The sequence below is a fragment of the Podarcis melisellensis genome (assembly GCF_964234715.1).
Source record: "Podarcis melisellensis genome assembly, chromosome: 15".
Classification (NCBI taxonomy): domain Eukaryota; kingdom Metazoa; phylum Chordata; class Lepidosauria; order Squamata; family Lacertidae; genus Podarcis; species Podarcis melisellensis.
In genome coordinates, this window is record NC_138532.1 from 20,203,361 (window position 1) to 20,220,011 (window position 16,651).

Sequence of the window (16,651 nt, forward strand, 5' to 3'; positions counted from 1 at the left end):
GCCAACAAAGGTCCGTATAGTTAAAGCTATGGTTTTCCTAGTAGTGATGTATGGAAGTGAGAGCTGGACCATCAAGAAGGCTGATCGCCAAAGAATTGATACTTTTGAATTATGGTGCTGGAGGAGACTCTTGAGAGTCCCATGGACTGCAAGAAGATCAAACCTATCCATTCTGAAGGAAATCAGCCCTGAGTGCTCACTGGAAGGACAGATCCTGAAGCTGGGGCTCCAATACTTTGGCCACCTCATGAGAAGACTCCTTGGAAAAGACCCTGATGTTGGGAAAGATGGAGGGCACAAGGAGAAGGGGACGACAGCGGACGAGATGGTTGGATAGTGTTCTCGAAGCTACCAGCATGACTTTGACCAAGCTGCGGGGGGCAGTGGAAGACAGGAGTGCCTGGCGTGCTCTGGTCCATGGGGTCACAAAGAGTCGGACACGACTAAACGACTAAACAACAACAACAAGTAACCTGTGACCCTCCAGTTGTTGTTGGAGGACTCCAACTCCCATCGGCTGCAACCACCATGGTCAATAGTAAGGGATGATGGGCTCTGTAGTGCATCTGGAGGGCCAGAGTCCCACAGACTCCAAATCTAAATTAATTCAAAGGTTACTTGGCAGTAAGGAAAGGATTTTATGCTACCTCTCATGAAGAAGCAGTCCTCCATGGATGCACCCATCAAACACAATTTGGTTCTTTATTTATGTGCAGTGTCTGTATCATATACTGTAAAAGATTATTCATACCTTCTCTTTTCTCCATGTGGCTGAAGTTCTTTTCCAAGCTGCCTGCTTGCTGCATTCCAGGGTGATATTTTCTGAGGGTAAGGACTGTGGATTCTCTGGAGGAATATTTGTCTATATTATATTTCAGCTGTAACTTTCGGAACTGTGGGGAAGGGCTTCCTTTCCTGGACATGCCAAAGGTTTGGCAAAAAGTCTGAAAAATTCATGAGAAAAGAACTTACAGGAGCAGGGACGTTCCCAGGAAAAAAACCACACACACACACACACACTGTTCACACATTACATTCAACAAGTGTACAATCTGTGTACCTGTGTATACAATAACTGTGCTGTACAAATCAGCAAGTGTTCACTCTTTCTCACAAAGACTTGTACATGTGTAGAGACAGCTTGCACCTGTGGTCAGTGTAAAGTGTGAATAAGGCCTATAAATGCACAAAATTAGGGGGTAGTTGCCTCCCCTTGTCTTTTGTTTACTCACAATCAGCAGCAGGCAAACAATGAGGAGAAGGACGACTCCGAATATAATCCCAATAATTGCTCTCCAGTCAGGTTTCAGAATGAGGTCTGGGATCCTGGCAACCCCCACTTGCACCATGTGTCTGGGAGTCGTTGGGAAGAAGGGACCCTCATCGTAACACTGCCCACCGTATGGCATGACTCTGACATACTTCGGGAAAGGAACAGACAGAGACAGGAAACCCAGGTCAGAGGCACAAAGAAGGAAGATTCACACATAGCCACAAACACAGAAAGGGAAGTCTGTAAGGACCAGATGAGTTGTAGACATCATGTAACTGTGTTTTGTGACATTTGGCTTCAAGACTGCTGATTTCATTGTGAATTTTTTTCAGCTAGCTTGCTTTAATATCTGATTTATCATGGGTAATTTTAATGCAAACCTCTTAGAGGTTTTGATTTTTACACATCATATAAATCCTGTCCCCCCTCCACATACTTGCATTTACCAGGCAGAGTTTTGGGGGGGGGGTTATTAAATGGAAACTTAATAAACTAGGTCTGTGCAATAATTATTTCAGATCCCACCAAGTCTGGAGTGGAAACTTAACCTTTCCTCCCTGCTAGGATGCTGAGGAAAATACTCCCCCCCCCCAGCTGGAATTTATTTTGTATGGAGGGGAGGGGCAGCACAAACGGGGGGATTTCTTCCCAATTCAGTTACCGGTTTTAAAGGAATTATTTTCTTCAGGACCTCAGCAGGGGAGAGAAGGGGTTAATTTCCCCCTTCCACACCTGCTGGGATTCCAGTAATTATTGGGCATGATATAATTTCCTCTTAAAATGAAACAAACAAACAAACAAACAAACGGCCAAGAACGCTGCACAATAAATGCAAAGATGTATTTAACAGCACATTTTGTTTGGTCTTAAGATGAGATGACCAGTTCCATAGCTGGACCCCCACTTCAATGCACTTCTTACATAAAGGTAAAGGGACCCCTGACCATTAGGTCCAGTCACGTGGGGTTGCGGCGCTCATCTCGCTTTATTGGCCGAGGGAGCCAGCGTACAGCTTCCGGGTCATGTGGCCAGCATGACTAAGCCACTTCTGGCAAACCAGAGCAGCGCACGGAAATGCCGTTTACCTTCCCGCCAGAGTGGTACCTATTTATCTACTTGCACTTTGACGTGCTTCTGAACTGCTAGGTTGGCAGGAGCAGGGACCGAGCAGCGGGAGCTCACCCCGTAGCGGGGATTCGAACCGGCGACCTGCTGATCGGCAAGTCCTAGGTTCTGTGGTTTAACCCACACACATCCCTACTTCTTACATACATGTTCACAAACCCACACATTGTATATGCATGTGGCCCCTGGGAGGTTGCACAGAAGGGTAGATGACCCTCAGTCCGAAAAAGATTCCTCATGCCTGCCCTCATGCCACTCATTCGGAGCCAGGCTGTACCCCTTTAAATGATTATGCGTCTCTCACCAAAGACAGGCATAGACAAGAGCTGCAGCTCCTACCTGTCTGGTAGGTTGGCTGGTGCTGAAGCAACATCTGAGCTATGCTCTGTTGGAGTCTCCAGCCCAAGTCATGCATGGAGCTGTCCATGGTACTACTGACCTCTCATCTACTGCTGAGGCCATTGATCAAAACACAGCACAAGGGTTGCTGGAATGTGGCCTGCTGTGCAAAATCAAGAGTTGCAGGCCTTGTCCACATTTTGCTTCTAGCCACACCTATTTTGCCTCTAGCCCTTCTTACTACTGGCATGTTGCTCCACTTCTGGAATCTCGCCCTTGGCCTGAAAAATGATTTCCCCAGCTCCTGGGAAGGTGGAGAATGGAATCACTAAAATACAGACCTGGCTACTTGGAGGGTTGCCTACTTCTTTGCTAAGCAGTCTGGATCCTCATATGAGGATAGTCTTCTGGGTCCCTCCCCTTCATCTGATGTATAATTATTATTATTATTATTATTATTATTATTATTATTATTATTATTATTATTTTATTATTTATACCTACCAATCTAGCTGGGTTTCCCCAGCCACTCTGGGCGGCTTTCAACAGAATATTAAAATACAATAGTCTGTTAAACATTAAAAGCTTCCCTAAACAGGGCTGCCTTCAGATGTTTTCTAAAAGTTTGGTAGTTGTTTTTCTCTTTGACATCTGGTGGGAGGGCATTCCACAGGGCGGGTGCCACTACCGAGAAGGCCCTCTGCCTGGTTCCCTGTAACTGGCTTCTCACAGCAAAGGAACCACCAGAAGGTTCTCGGCGCTGAACCTCAGTGTCTGGGCAGAATGATGGGGGTGGAGACGCTCTTTCAGGTATACTGGACTGAGGCCGTTAGGAGGGTGATGGCAGAAAGGACCTTTTTGGTTGTAGGCCCTCAGGAAGTTTCCCTAGTGCTCATTCTATTGTTTTGGTGCCAAGCCGATCCTTTAAAAAATTTACCCATGTGTTTCAGCCTGTTCTAGAGCTCCTTTTTAGTTTTATGGGGGAGTTTGGCTAGACTTTGTTAGTTTGATGGGCCGCTGTTTCTGTGCTCTGATATTTGCTTTTGTAGTTCTGCTGTTTTCTTTTATGATCTGTGCCACGAGTTTTATATTGAAAGGTGGCCCAAAAGTTATGTAAACCAAGGATTAAGCTGCTGAACCAATGGCCCATCCCTCCCACAGATGAGACACACCACCCATTGCAAATGTTTATCAGACTAATGAATGCACCTCACTGGAAAATCTCTTTTGTAAGCAAACATGCCAGGACCTGAAACAAACCATTCTTTTGTGCTGGTTGCTACTTAGCCTCAAGACATAAGTTCCGGGATCATGGAACTGGTAAAAGAAGAGCAGGAAGTTGTCGGAGCCTGAGGCCAACTTAGCTTCTTCTGCTAGGCTGCGGAAACCTCCCCAGTCAAACTCGTGGTTTGTATTGTACAGGCTGTTGCTAAGGAAAGACACAAGACAAACATGTTAGCTGCCCAAATTATCTCGATTCCAAAAATGGTACTTGCAGTTTTAACTCTGATTCCGTCCTCAGCGCAACAGACAGGACAGCGATGCAAGATTAAACAGAATTTACGTATTAGGGAAGCTGCTATCCATTTATATCAGTTTTACCGATCACAGGAAACAGAAGGACATTCTGTGTTGACAATATTTGTGTTGATAATTACCTGCTCAGAAAATGGCAACCAAAATGATCAGGTGTGTGGAACAACTTCCATATGAGTAATGGTTAAAATATCTGGGACTTTCCAGTCTAGAAAAAAGGAAGTCCGGGGACGGGGTGAGGGTGCCATTAAAAATGATGCACTGAGTTAAGAAAGTGGGTAGTCGTTTTTATTTGCCATGCATAATTGTGGAACTAGGGGTCATACGATGAAGCTGATTGGTGAGAGATTGTGAAACAGGATGCAGAGCTAGATAGGCCTTTGATGTAATCCAGCAGGGATCTTCTGATGGAAAATGTACATTTATCATCTCAGCAAAAGTCTGCTTTAACTTCTCCCTGGGAGTATATTGAACTGTGCAAGTAAGTTTCCCCATGGCTAACTCTTAAGAATGTGGGAGCACCCATACTTCGGAACTCCCTTATTGACACGAGGCAGGCACCCAATAAAAATATATTTGTTTAGTCAAGCCTGTTCAGACCTGTAGAATAATGATAATAGAATTGCAGAGTTGAAAGGGACCCTTAGGATCATCTAGTCCAACCCCCTGCAATACAGGAATATGCAGTTTTCTCACATGGGGATCGAACCTGCAACCTTGGCATTATCAGCATCACACTCTGATCTGGATTTTAGCTTATCATGGATTTTAATTGTTTTTCGAATGTTTTATATAGTTTTTAACTGATAATTGCATTGTTTTGTTCTTCTGCTTTGAGTTTGTTGTTGTTTACAATCCAGCTGTATGAAATAAATACATTTTGAGGCAATTTTTGTACGTTCTTTTCATTAGTAATATGTATTTGTATGCACCCTTTATGCTAGTAGACCCATTTTTGTACATTGGTACCTCGGGTTAAGTACTTAATTCATTCCGGCGGTCCATTCTTAACCTGAAACTGTTCTTAACCTGAAGCACCACTTTAGCTAATGGGGCCTCCTGCTGCTGCCGCACCGCCAGAGCACAATATCTGTTCTCATCCTGAAGCAAAGTTCTTAACCTGAGGTACTATTTCTGGGTGAGATATTCTGTAACCTGAAGCGCATGTAACCTGAAGTGTATGTAACTCGAGGTACCACTGTACACATTATTTGACTGGAGAATTGCATTGCAAAATTCAGTGTGAATTTCAAAGAATGGCTGTGTTTCGGTTTGCACCTTGTTCGGAATGCACGAACGAGACCTCCCCACCACAGTGCTTACTTACACATCATAAACTGGATAATGATCCTTAGAAACAATGAACATGACAATGTCGTGAATCTTGAGGCATGTAGTAGGGTTGAGGATGCCACTGAAAGTCATTTTCAGTGTAGAATCGGAAGGTTGCTGGGGCCAGGACTTGTAAAATGCAAAATCTTCTTCTCTAGATGTCCCTGTGTGAACATAAAAACCAAGTGTAGTGGGATCTGCATACAACTGATGATTTGCACATGAAAAGAGGTGTGTTGATGTTGACCTTTAAAGCCCTAAACAGCCTTGGCCCAGCATACCTGAAGGAGCATCTCCACTCCCATCGTTCTGCCTGGACACTGAGGTCCAGCGCCGAGGGCCTTCTGGTGGTTCCCTCACTGCGAGAAGCAAAGCTACAGGGAACCAGGCAGAGGGCCTTTTCGGTAGTGGCACTTGCCCTGTGGAATGCCCTCCCATCAGATGTCAAAGAGATAAACAACTGCCTGACATTTAGAAGACATCTGAAGGCAGCCCTGTTCAGGGAAGTTTTTAATGTGTGACATTTTAATGTATTTTTAATCTTTGTTGGAAGCCGCCCAGAGTGGGCAGGGTACAAATAAATTATTATTATTATTATTATTATTATTATTATTATTATTATTATTATTATTATTGAATCTGCTCAGCACTTGTGTGGGCTCATGCTTGTGTCAACAGGCAATTCCAACTGGGTGGTGTACAAGCATACTGTTGAGTACTGTCAGAAAAAATACCGCTATATAATACCTGTAGATGTCATGGAGCGCAATCTATTCTGGGAGTCTAACAGAACCGCATTTGAGGTAAGGAAGTAGTGTAGGAGCTCTGGTTCAGGATCGTACACTCCCAGGAATCCTCTTCCTGAAATTACATTGAAAAAAACCAAATAAACCAAAGGTCATAGGCCTGCTCTCTCTGCCTAGACTTCTTCTAGATTATCTGTAGTCACCCAGGTTTGTTTGTATCCACAATTTCCAATGCAGCAACAAACTGCTTTGCATATTTACTTGCAGGACCAGGCATCAGACTTCCCATACCCCAACCCATATAAATAAGAGACCAATAAGACTGGGTTTTGGGTAAAAACAGGCCACAACTTTATTGAATACAGTGGAACTTTGGTTCTCAAATGCCTTGGTACTCGGTACTCAAACACCTTGGTTCTCAAATGCTGAAAACCCGGAAGTAAGTGTTCCGGTTTTCAAACGTTTTTTGGAAGCCAAACATCTGATGTGGCTGCCGGCTATTGTTTCTGGGGTGTCTGCACCAATCAGAAGCTGTGCCTTGGTTTTTGAACATTTTGGAAGTCAAACGGAATTGCGGAATAGATTAAGTTTGGCACTTCTGTTTTTGCGATTTATTTTGCGTTTTTGTTTTTGAGGCTTTTTCGGTTAATTTGTTTTTGTGACTGTGTGGAACCCAGTTCAGCTACTGATTGATTGATCGTGCTACTGTGGAAATGGATAAAAGCCAAACAATGACTATCATCAGTGCAGGTAAGAAAAAATTAATAATTTTAATTTTCATAATCTACAATACTGTTTTATTTATTTTATAGTACAGTACATTGATTATTGCTTTCATTTTATGGATCAATGGTCTCATCAGATAGTAAAATGTATGTTAAATTGCTGTTTTAGGGGTTGTTTTTAAAAGTATGGAATGGATTAATCTGTTTTGCATTACTTTCTATGGGAAAGGGCGTCTCGGTTTTGGGGAACTTTGGTTTTGGAACAGACTTTTGGAACGGATTAAGTTTGAGAACGAAGGTACCACTGTACAGATGAAAGAAGTCTGGCCTGGGCATGAAGCAATCTAAATACTTCCAGCCTGCCAGCTGAAAGTGACGTGTGGTCAATCCAGGCGGGGGTTCCTAAGACTTACATCCAATAGGGTGACCCCCGCAGTGACTGCCATCTGGGGGAGTGCCTTCAGCCCTGGGTACGCAGACATGGCCACTCCCCCTAGATCCCTTTAACACAGCATTTCTCAACCTGTGGGTCCCCAGATGTTGTTGGATTACAACTCCCATCACCCCTGAGCTCTGGCCTTGCTAGCTAGGGGTGATGGGAGCTGTAGTTCAACAACATCTGGGGACCCACAGGTTGAGAAAGGCTGCTTTAACAGGATACCCCAGCATTTGGAGGGGCAGGCGGGGACTACAACCTCGAGGGAAGCCCACCGTCGGCTCCATTGGCTCCGCCCCTGGCTCCGCCCACATCCCAGCCTGCATCCCCATTGGCCAATACAGGGTGCAGGCTAGGATCTGGCTTCTGATAGGTGGCGGGGGCTTATGCCCTCACCGCCTATCAGGAAGGACACTGCCATTTGAATTCCACCGTTGGGGCCCCAGTGAAACCTCTTCCGTCCAGCAACGCTGCCACACCAAGAGAGGTGAGTGGTCTTGTTAGTTAGTTTGTTCTTAAAGTATTAATCAGCCGCTTAATTTTAAAGAAGAATAATCTCTGAGCAGTGTGCAACTTAAAATCAATTTAAAATATAATCAAAACAAAAATACAACATGAAGACAGTAAAAGCGGCAGTATAAAAGCAAATCAGATAATTCAAACAAATAATAATAAAACAACAACAACAGGGTCTGATCTGATGGGCCAGTGTAATCCTGGCAAAATGATATTTCCTTGCAAGACACTTGGCATGCAGAAGGTTCAACCCCTGGCATCTCATCTCTTTTAATATAATGCATTTTAATGTAATTTCCTCCTATTATAAACATTTGTATGCAATTTTGTGTGGTTTTTTTTTTTGCAGAACAATTTCCATTAAAACAATGCGTTTTTATATATGTTATTTTCACCAATATATGCATTTTCATGGACATTTTGTCACCATATATGTATTTTTGTACACACTGCTTGGCTGGAGAACTGCACTGCAATATTTATAAAAGTGTGAATTTTGAAGGATGGGCTGTGCTTTGGTTCTTGTGTTGTTTTGGAAAGTATGAAGTAGTTTCGGCTTTCAATGAGAACTGAATCAAGTTTCTCCCCTAAGTAATTGTGGTTCATCTTTTTCTTTTCTTTTCCTTTTGCTGTCTATGTCTGTTCTTACTACACTTTACTTCTAACCCACTCTCTAGATCTGCTTTGCAAGATGAGCAGTCTAAAAATGTTTTTAAATAAATAAAACACAATCACTTTATCTCTGCAGCTTCGAGGCCAACTGACAAATGAATTGCTTTTGATTTACCACATTTGTCTGTAGAAATCAAACACCAAGCCAAATACGGTTATTTGTACAAGCCAAAAACAGCAGTGGAGTTTCTTTAGGTAATGACAGATATATCTAAATTGTGCACTTAAATCAGTCTTCTACTATGCTATCAGGAAACAGAAGAAACAGGAAAATGCACAACACACACACAAAGAGTAATCATAGGGAAGGCAGAATATTAATCTAACAGGATTAAGAGTGGAAAACTAAGAAAAAGAGAGATTGGGTGTGATGCTGTCATTCCAGAATCCAACTAGAATTAGGGAGCCCTGAGTTCAAACTTCCCCTGTCATAAAGATCACTAGATGACCTTAAGCTGGTCACTGTCTCTCAGTGCAGCCTAACTCACAGGGTTGTTCTGAAGATAAAATGGAGAGGGTGGATGGAGCCAGGTATGTAACGGGACCACTGACCATTAGGTCCGGTCGTGACCGACTCTAGGGTTGCGGTGCTCATCTCGCTTTATTGGTTGAGGAAGCCGGCGTACAGCTTCCGGGTCATGTGGCCAGCATGACTAAGCCGCTTCTGGCGAACCAGAGCAGCTCATGGAAATGCCGTTTACCTTCCTGCCAGAGTGGTACCTACTTGCACTTTGGCATGCTTTCGAACTGCTAGGTTGGCAGGAGCAGGGACCGAGCAACGGGAGCTCACCCCGTCATGGAGATTCAAACCACTGACCTTCTGATCAGCAAGTCCTAGGCTCTGTGGTTTAACCCACACCGCCACCTGCGTGGCCAGGTATGCTACATTGAGCTATTTGGAGGGAAAAGGTGTTACAAATGCAAACCATAAATCAAAAGGACAGAACTTGTTCCTTACCACTTGTTTTTACCACATATACAGGACATGATTTCTTGTTCTCCTCTGAGGTGCACCCATTTAGTGTGTGGAAATCTAACAGCTGCAGCGACGCTCTTATCTCTTCCAATAAAACGTCAAGCTATAAAGAATTGAAAGGAGAAGTCTTGAGAGCCTAGACTTCACATCCTGGCAGTATTTGCACTGATGGGCCATCAGTTTGGATGTACACAATGGAACTGGCTAAAGCTAAAGTACATTTTGCAACAATATGCAGGGGTGCCAAAAGGAACCTCTACATTAGGGCTGCATAAGTTGTGGTCCTCTGGTTGCTATTGGACTTTGCTGGTCCACCTGGATGTGGGATGGGGATGCTACTGTATCTTGTTGTTGGCTTCAGGCAGTGGAAAGACTTGATCTGGCCTGAGTGCCATTGATGCTTCACCCCAATGAAAATCAGGGTTGCAACCAAGCAGCATCAGTGGCAGAGAGACAAAGGCTGTTTGACATTACTGCTATAAAGCCACAACTAGGTCACTCTTTTTCTCAGTTCATGTTGATGTTGGCTTGAGGGAAAGTGCATCAGAACATAGTGTTTCCTAAGAAATGACAGAATAGGTATGGACTGTGGCTAGTGTTGTTTGTGCATCTCTTCTCAGTTCCACGATGGGAGCGCATTGGGTGCAGTGCAAACAAGAGTCTGCACACAGCCTTAGCAACAAGACCATTGGGAAGGCAGGTGGGAGGATGTTGGCCTACTACCCCACCCCACACCTGCCTTGTCAATGCAGTTTCCCAACAAAACAAGTTGCTTATGATCAGCAGTGCACTGACAAATTCAGAAGTGCAGGATCACTCCATAATAGTCATGGCTATGCTTCCTTGCATCCACACCCCCTTCTAAGATTATACAATAACCTAATGCAATAATAACAACAAGGGATGCATTGCAACAATCAATACAGATCTTCACGTGTTGCCTTTCAGCTACTTCTATTATTTTCTGTGCGCATGATTCAGAATGCTCCAGTATCCTTTTTTGGGGGAGTGACTTAAATTGTGTTTTCCTCCAAGTTCCATTGCATGAAACAAAACTTGCACACCATTCTCTTGAAACTGTAGCATCTTGTGTTTTCCCTGTTCCCAAACGCTGAGCTTTGGAGCATAAAGAACAATTCCTCCTCGTTTTTCTTCCTGAGTGCCTTCTCCAGAGTGACCCTAGGAGAAAGTCCTCAGTGGCTGACTCACTGCCTTTCGCTCTGATTGGCTCCAATAAACACAAAGGGAGGGATGCCCTCTTCCCGGGCCCTAAGGAAGTCAGGTTATCCTCCACCAGGGCCTTCTCAGTGATGGCTCGGACCTGGTGGAATGCTCTGTCCCATGAGACCAGGGCCCTGCAGGATTTAACTTCCTTCTACAGGGCCTGTAAGACAGAGCTATTCTGTCTGGCTTTCAATTTGAACTTAGCCTGATCTTTTATTCCCCTTCCTTCCCTCCCCCTCCCCTTTTTATGAAGATTACCCCCTCTGGATCCCACAGCTAATTCTCCCCTGGTCTCCTTGCTGGCCCAAATAGGACTAATTTAGCTAGCTAGCCCTGGATGGATTTATTGGATGGATTTCCTCTGTAAATTGATTTTTGAATTCTGAATTTATTGTTATTCACATTTTATACTGTATTTTATGCTGTTTTGTTGTTGCAGCAATTAGGTGTTTAAAATTTGATGTTAGCCACCCTGAGCCCAGTTTTCTGAACCGGGAAGGGCAAGGTATAAATAAAAATGTATTATTTATTATTATTATTATTCTCAGTGGCCAAAAACTCTCCCCTTTCATGCTGACTGGGCAGCTCTATTTCACCAGAGACAGAGACCCTGCTAGCAACCTGCTAACAGAAATAGCCAAGGGTCTTTAACCCCGCGTGAGCCCAGCCAGTTACACTTCTGCTGATGAGTTCTGGTTGTTTTTGTTTTTTACCTGGCTCCCATTTCTGAAGGCCAAAGAAAATCGGGCTGATTCTTTTTCACTGACAAATTGGAAAATTCTCCTTTGTCGTCTTCGGCACAGGCGGTTGCACAGACTGTCCAGGTTGTCCGTTTGGCAAAGGCAGAGGCCAAGAACTTTGTCGTATCCCTGATAATCTTTGGGGAGAGCACAAACCTAGCAGAGAAAGTGAGATGAACATAAGGGCTGGCACTCAGTGGGGCTGATCCAATGAAGCTGAATGCTGGAAGATTTGGGGGGAGACAAAAGAAAGGGCATCTTTACACAATGCAAAATTAAACAACAGAATTCACTTCTACAGGAGACAGTCATGGTGGCCACCAACTTGGATGACTTTGGAAGGCTACATTCTACCTTCACTGAGAAGAATACAGTGGTACCTCGGGTTACATACACTTCAGGTTACATACGCTTCAGGTTACAGACTCCGCTAACCCAGAAATAATACCTCAGGTTAAGAACTTTGCTTCAGGATGAGAACAGAAATAGCACGGCAGCAGTGCGGTAGCAGCAGGAGGCCCCATTAGCTAAAGTGGTGCTTCAGGTTAAGAACAGTTTCAGGTTAAGAACGGACCTCCGGAACGAATTAAGTACATAACCAGAGGTACCACTGTACCTGCTGCTCAGAATCACAAGCTGGGAGAGGGCTGTCGTGCTGAAGTCCTGCTTGTGGAGTTTCAGTAATGGGCATGTGGTTGGCAGGACTTTGGAAACTGGCCAAAAAGGTGACCCATGACTCCAAAAAAGGACTGGAAATGTGATCTGTGGGTCAGGAAACCTAAAAAGGACTGAAAACATGACCCACAGGTTAGGACTTGGAACGATGATCAGCTGGTCAGTCCTCTGAAAAATGACTGTAAACATCACTGCAAACATGAGCGAAAATGTCACCCACAAATCAGGATTCTGAAAAATGAGCTGCTGCTTGACAGATGTGCTCAGAGCAGAGGAGAATGAGTGTGGGAGTAGCTGCTTCGGCTTTGAATTCATCTTTAGGTGGGAAGTTGAAACACTCTCCTCTTTTGTTCATTCCGGTCCAGCTCCGCTTGCTGTCAAAGGTGCTAATTAGGAGCTAAGGAAATCCTGAAAAACCTGAGCAGCAACCTAGCCTTGCTAGACCTTAGATCTGAACTGTTTGGCACGTCAGGTTTTGTAATATTGTTGTGACTGAGAAGCTGCAGCCCCAGCAGAATTTACCATGAGCAATGGCTGTGTCCTTTGGCAGTTGGCAAGCTTGGCGCTTGGGAAATCTACCGAAACTGAGGGCACGGTTGCTTAAGAAACTTCAGGTGAAGGGGAACTGACTGGAAATGGGCAAAGCTGGAAAGATCAGTTACCCAAAATGAAGCAAGAGAATTTAGACTTTTTTAAAAAAAAAAACCCAAGCATTACTCACAGCCATTCAGTGGGAACTGGCTGACTTGTGTTAAGACATAACTTGCAGTACCTTGTCTGAGCAGTAGTGGCGCCATCCTTCCTGAGTTAAGCATTGCCCCTCTTCGTTCCGGACAGCACCATCCCTGCAGATGTCATACACCTGTCTGACACAGTCCCATCTCCGGTCTTCTATAGGGCTTTTATACCCAGGGGCACACGGGCATTGGGCATCACTAGGCTGCAACGAGAATACGATGCCTGTGTTTTGCATTTATTAATTTTTGTTACCTCAGTGATTCACACCACTTTTCTTGATTTATTATTAGAAAGAAAGAAAGAAAGAGAGAGAGAGAGAAAGGAAGGAAGGGAGGGAGGGAGGGAGGGAGGGGTGTTCCTCTAGAATTAAAGAAATGTAACTAAAATGACCCAAACCACAGGGCATCTTTCCCTAAGGGGAAAGGCTATAAAGTTTGCGGCATTTTATTTTAGAGGAAAGTGCAATCTATGGCATCTCCAGGAAGTGCTGGGAATTGCCTGCTAGTCAGCATCATCAATATTGAGCTGGATGGACCAATGGTCTGAGTTGGTATAAAGAAGCTTCCTATGCTCCTATAGCTTAAGAGAAGGACTATAGCTCAGGGGCAGGGCATCTGTTTTGCACGTAGAAGGTGTCCCAGGTTCAATCCCCAGCACCTCCAGGGAGGGCTAGGAATATCCTCTGCCTGAAAACCCCATAACGCTGCTGTCAGTAGACAATAGTGAGTTAGATGGAGCACAGTTGGTAGAGCATGAGACTTTTAGGACTCAGTTACATAGGTAGAGAAGCAAGGATTGGCATGCACTATAAACATGCAACACCAGATGGCATCAGAGAGCAAGAAATTTTCATACATGATTTTCCATAGGTCCCCCCTTGGTTATAACGATCTAATTTCTGACTTATTTATAGCATCCCCCCCCCCGTGTGTAGATCCACCCCCTATCTCAGGACCGTGGGTTTAAGCCCCACATTGGGTGAAAGATTCTTGCATTGCAGGGGGTTGGACTAGATGATCCTTGTGGTCCCTTCCAGCTCTATGATTCTATGATCTATGGAGCAGTATTCTGGCTTGAAAAGGAACTTTTTCCACCAGGAAGCATTTGGTGGGAGGTTCAAGGATGGGCAAAAGGCAGGACATCCTTTTAAATGGTTTATGAAATTTAATGCCACTAGATGCAGTCATATAGGGGACGCGGGTGGCGCTGTGGGTTAAACCACAGAGCCTAGGACTTGCTGATCAGAAGGTCGGCGGTTCAAATCCCCGCAACGGGGTGAGCTCCCATTGCTCAGTCCCTGCTCCTGCCAACCTAGCAGTTCAAAAGCACATCAAAGTGCAAGTAGATAAATAGGTACCACTCCGGCGGGAAGATAAACAGCATTTCCGTGCGCTGCTCTGGTTCGCCAGAAGTGGCCTAGTCATGCTGGCCACATGACCTGTACTCCGGATCCCTCGGCCAATAAAGCGAGATGAGTGCCGCAACCCCAGAGTCGGTCACGACTGGACCTAATGGTCAGGGGCCCCTTTACCTTTACCTTTACTCTTTTACCTGACTTTGGAAGGTGCTTGGACAAATGCATAGAGGATGGTGGTGCTTTCAGCTGACCCACCTATTCAGCCTGCAGTTACCTGGAACACTCGGCCTTCCCGAAGGCAGACACAAGTTCTTTGACCTTCCTTGGGCTGCACAGCCTCCGAACCACATGGGAAGCAAGCTGCTTGGCCCAGCTTAGCATTGAAGAAGTTTACAGGGCAGGCCATGCACGAATGGGAGGGAGACCTTCCTGTTGAGCGAAAGGTGCCTTCTGGGCATGGGAGAGGGGATGAATTGCTACCCAGGCAGAAAAAACCTGAAAGCAAAATGCATGACATGAAATCGGGATGAATACAGGGATGTTGACAGGTAATGTTATGGAGCACTTACCTTCAAAGGATGGACTCTGGATGAGGATTGCAGTTGGAAACTTTCAGTTGCCTGTGATGCATTGGATATTACCCTTGCTTTGTAAGGTTAACAGCACATCAATCACTCAGCAGCAAAACAAAGACCCTTCATCTCCTAAAGGCCATAAATGCAATATGTAATTTATCTGCAATTTTCTGCTATCACAGTTTGGCTCTTAACCTACATGGGTAATGAGAAATCTGTGTTGTTACTAGGATGTTAAAGGCATGGTGAGGATTTTTGTTTTGTTGTTTTTTAAATTATGCATTTCAGTCAAGCAATCATTCAAATATTTCACAGAGTGATAGAATCTTAGAGCTGGAAGTCCAACCCTCTGCAATGCAGGAATCTCAGCTGCAGCATCTTTGACATTTGGCCACCCAAACTCTATTTAAAAACCTCCGAGGAAGGAAAGTCCTCCACCTCTCGTGGGAGACTGTTCCACTGCTGAACAGCTCTCACTGTCAGAAGGTTTTTCTGAATGTTTAGTCGGAATCTCCTTTCTTGCAACTTGAAGCCGTTGGTTCGGGTCCTACCCTCCAGAGCAGGAGAAAACAAGCACACTCCCTCCTCCATGTGACAGCTCTTAAGATATTTGAAGATGACTATCCTATCTCCATGGGATGTGGGTGGCACTGTGGGTTAAACTACAGAGCCTAGGACTTGCCGATCAGAAGGTTGGCGGTTCAAATCCCTGCAACGGGGTGAGCTCCCGTTGCTCGGTCCCTGCTTCTGCCAACCCAGCAGTTCGAAAGAACGTCAAAGTGCAAGTAGATAAATAGGTACCGCTCTGGCGGAAAGGTAAACGGCGTTTCCATGTGCTGCTCTGGTTCGCCAGAAGCAGGTTTCTCATGCTGGCCACATGACCTGGAAGCTGTACGCCGGCTCCCTCGGCCAGTAAAACAAGATGAGTGCCGCAACACCAGTGTCGGTCACGACTGGACCTAATGGTCAGGGGTCCCTTTATCTATCCTATCTCCTCTCAATCTCCTCTTTTCCAGGCTAAACATACCAGGTCCTTCAAGCGCTCCTCATAAGGCTTAGTTTCCACACCTTTGATCATCTTGGTTGCCCTCCTCAGCACACGTTCCAGCTTGTCAACATCCATCTTAAATTGTGGCACCCAGAATTGGGCACAGTATTCCAGGTGTGGTCTGACCAAGGCATAATAGAGTGGTTCTATTACCCCCCTTGATCTGGACACTATATTTCTGTTGATGCGGCCTAGAATAGCATTAGCTTTTTTTGCTGCTGCATCACACTGTTGACTCATATTAAGCTTGTGGTCCACCAAGACCCCTAGATCCTTTTCACATGTACTGCTAGTAAGCCAGGTGTCCCCCATCCTATATTTGTTCATCTGGTTCTTCCTGCCTAACTGCAGAATCTTTCGTTTGTCCCTACTGAAATTCATTTTGTTAGCTTGCCCCCAGTTCTCCAATCTGTTAAGGTCATTTTGAATTATGATTCTTTCTTCTGTGGTATTAGCTACCCCTCCCAGTTTAGTGATATCTGCAAATTTGATGAGCACCCCCTCAGTTCCTTCATCCAAGTCATTTATAACAACAACAGGCCCAGGACAGAACCCTGTGGCACTCCACTTGTCACTTTCTCCCAGCATGATGAGGAACCATTAATGAGTATTTTTTTA

The 16,651-nt window shown here is 44.8% G+C and overlaps 2 protein-coding genes across 2 annotated transcripts in view; both read right to left on the bottom strand.

Annotated features, from left to right (window-relative positions):
* LOC309357544 (uncharacterized protein) overlaps positions 1-1,694 on the bottom strand; it is a 53,806-nt gene extending 52,112 nt beyond the window's left edge. Inside the window, exons 1-2 of the mRNA XM_081889734.1 lie at positions 1,233-1,694; positions 752-944 (exon numbers count right to left, since the gene is read on the bottom strand). Of these exons, the coding sequence (XP_081745860.1) occupies positions 752-944; positions 1,233-1,409 (370 nt within the window). The 5' untranslated portion in view covers positions 1,410-1,694. The remainder of the gene's footprint in view (positions 1-751; positions 945-1,232) is intronic.
* Positions 1,695-5,444: 3,750 nt separating this feature from the next.
* Positions 5,445-15,174, bottom strand: LOC309357629 (uncharacterized protein). The gene is made up of 7 exons (XM_081889960.1): positions 14,980-15,174; positions 14,685-14,905; positions 13,088-13,255; positions 11,614-11,796; positions 9,659-9,779; positions 6,353-6,466; positions 5,445-5,769 (listed from the first exon to the last, which is right to left on the bottom strand). The coding sequence occupies exons 2-7, from the start codon at positions 14,814-14,816 to the stop codon at positions 5,597-5,599; spliced, it is 891 nt and encodes a 296-aa protein (XP_081746086.1). The 5' UTR covers positions 14,817-14,905; positions 14,980-15,174; the 3' UTR covers positions 5,445-5,596.
* Positions 15,175-16,651: the final 1,477 nt, after the last annotated feature.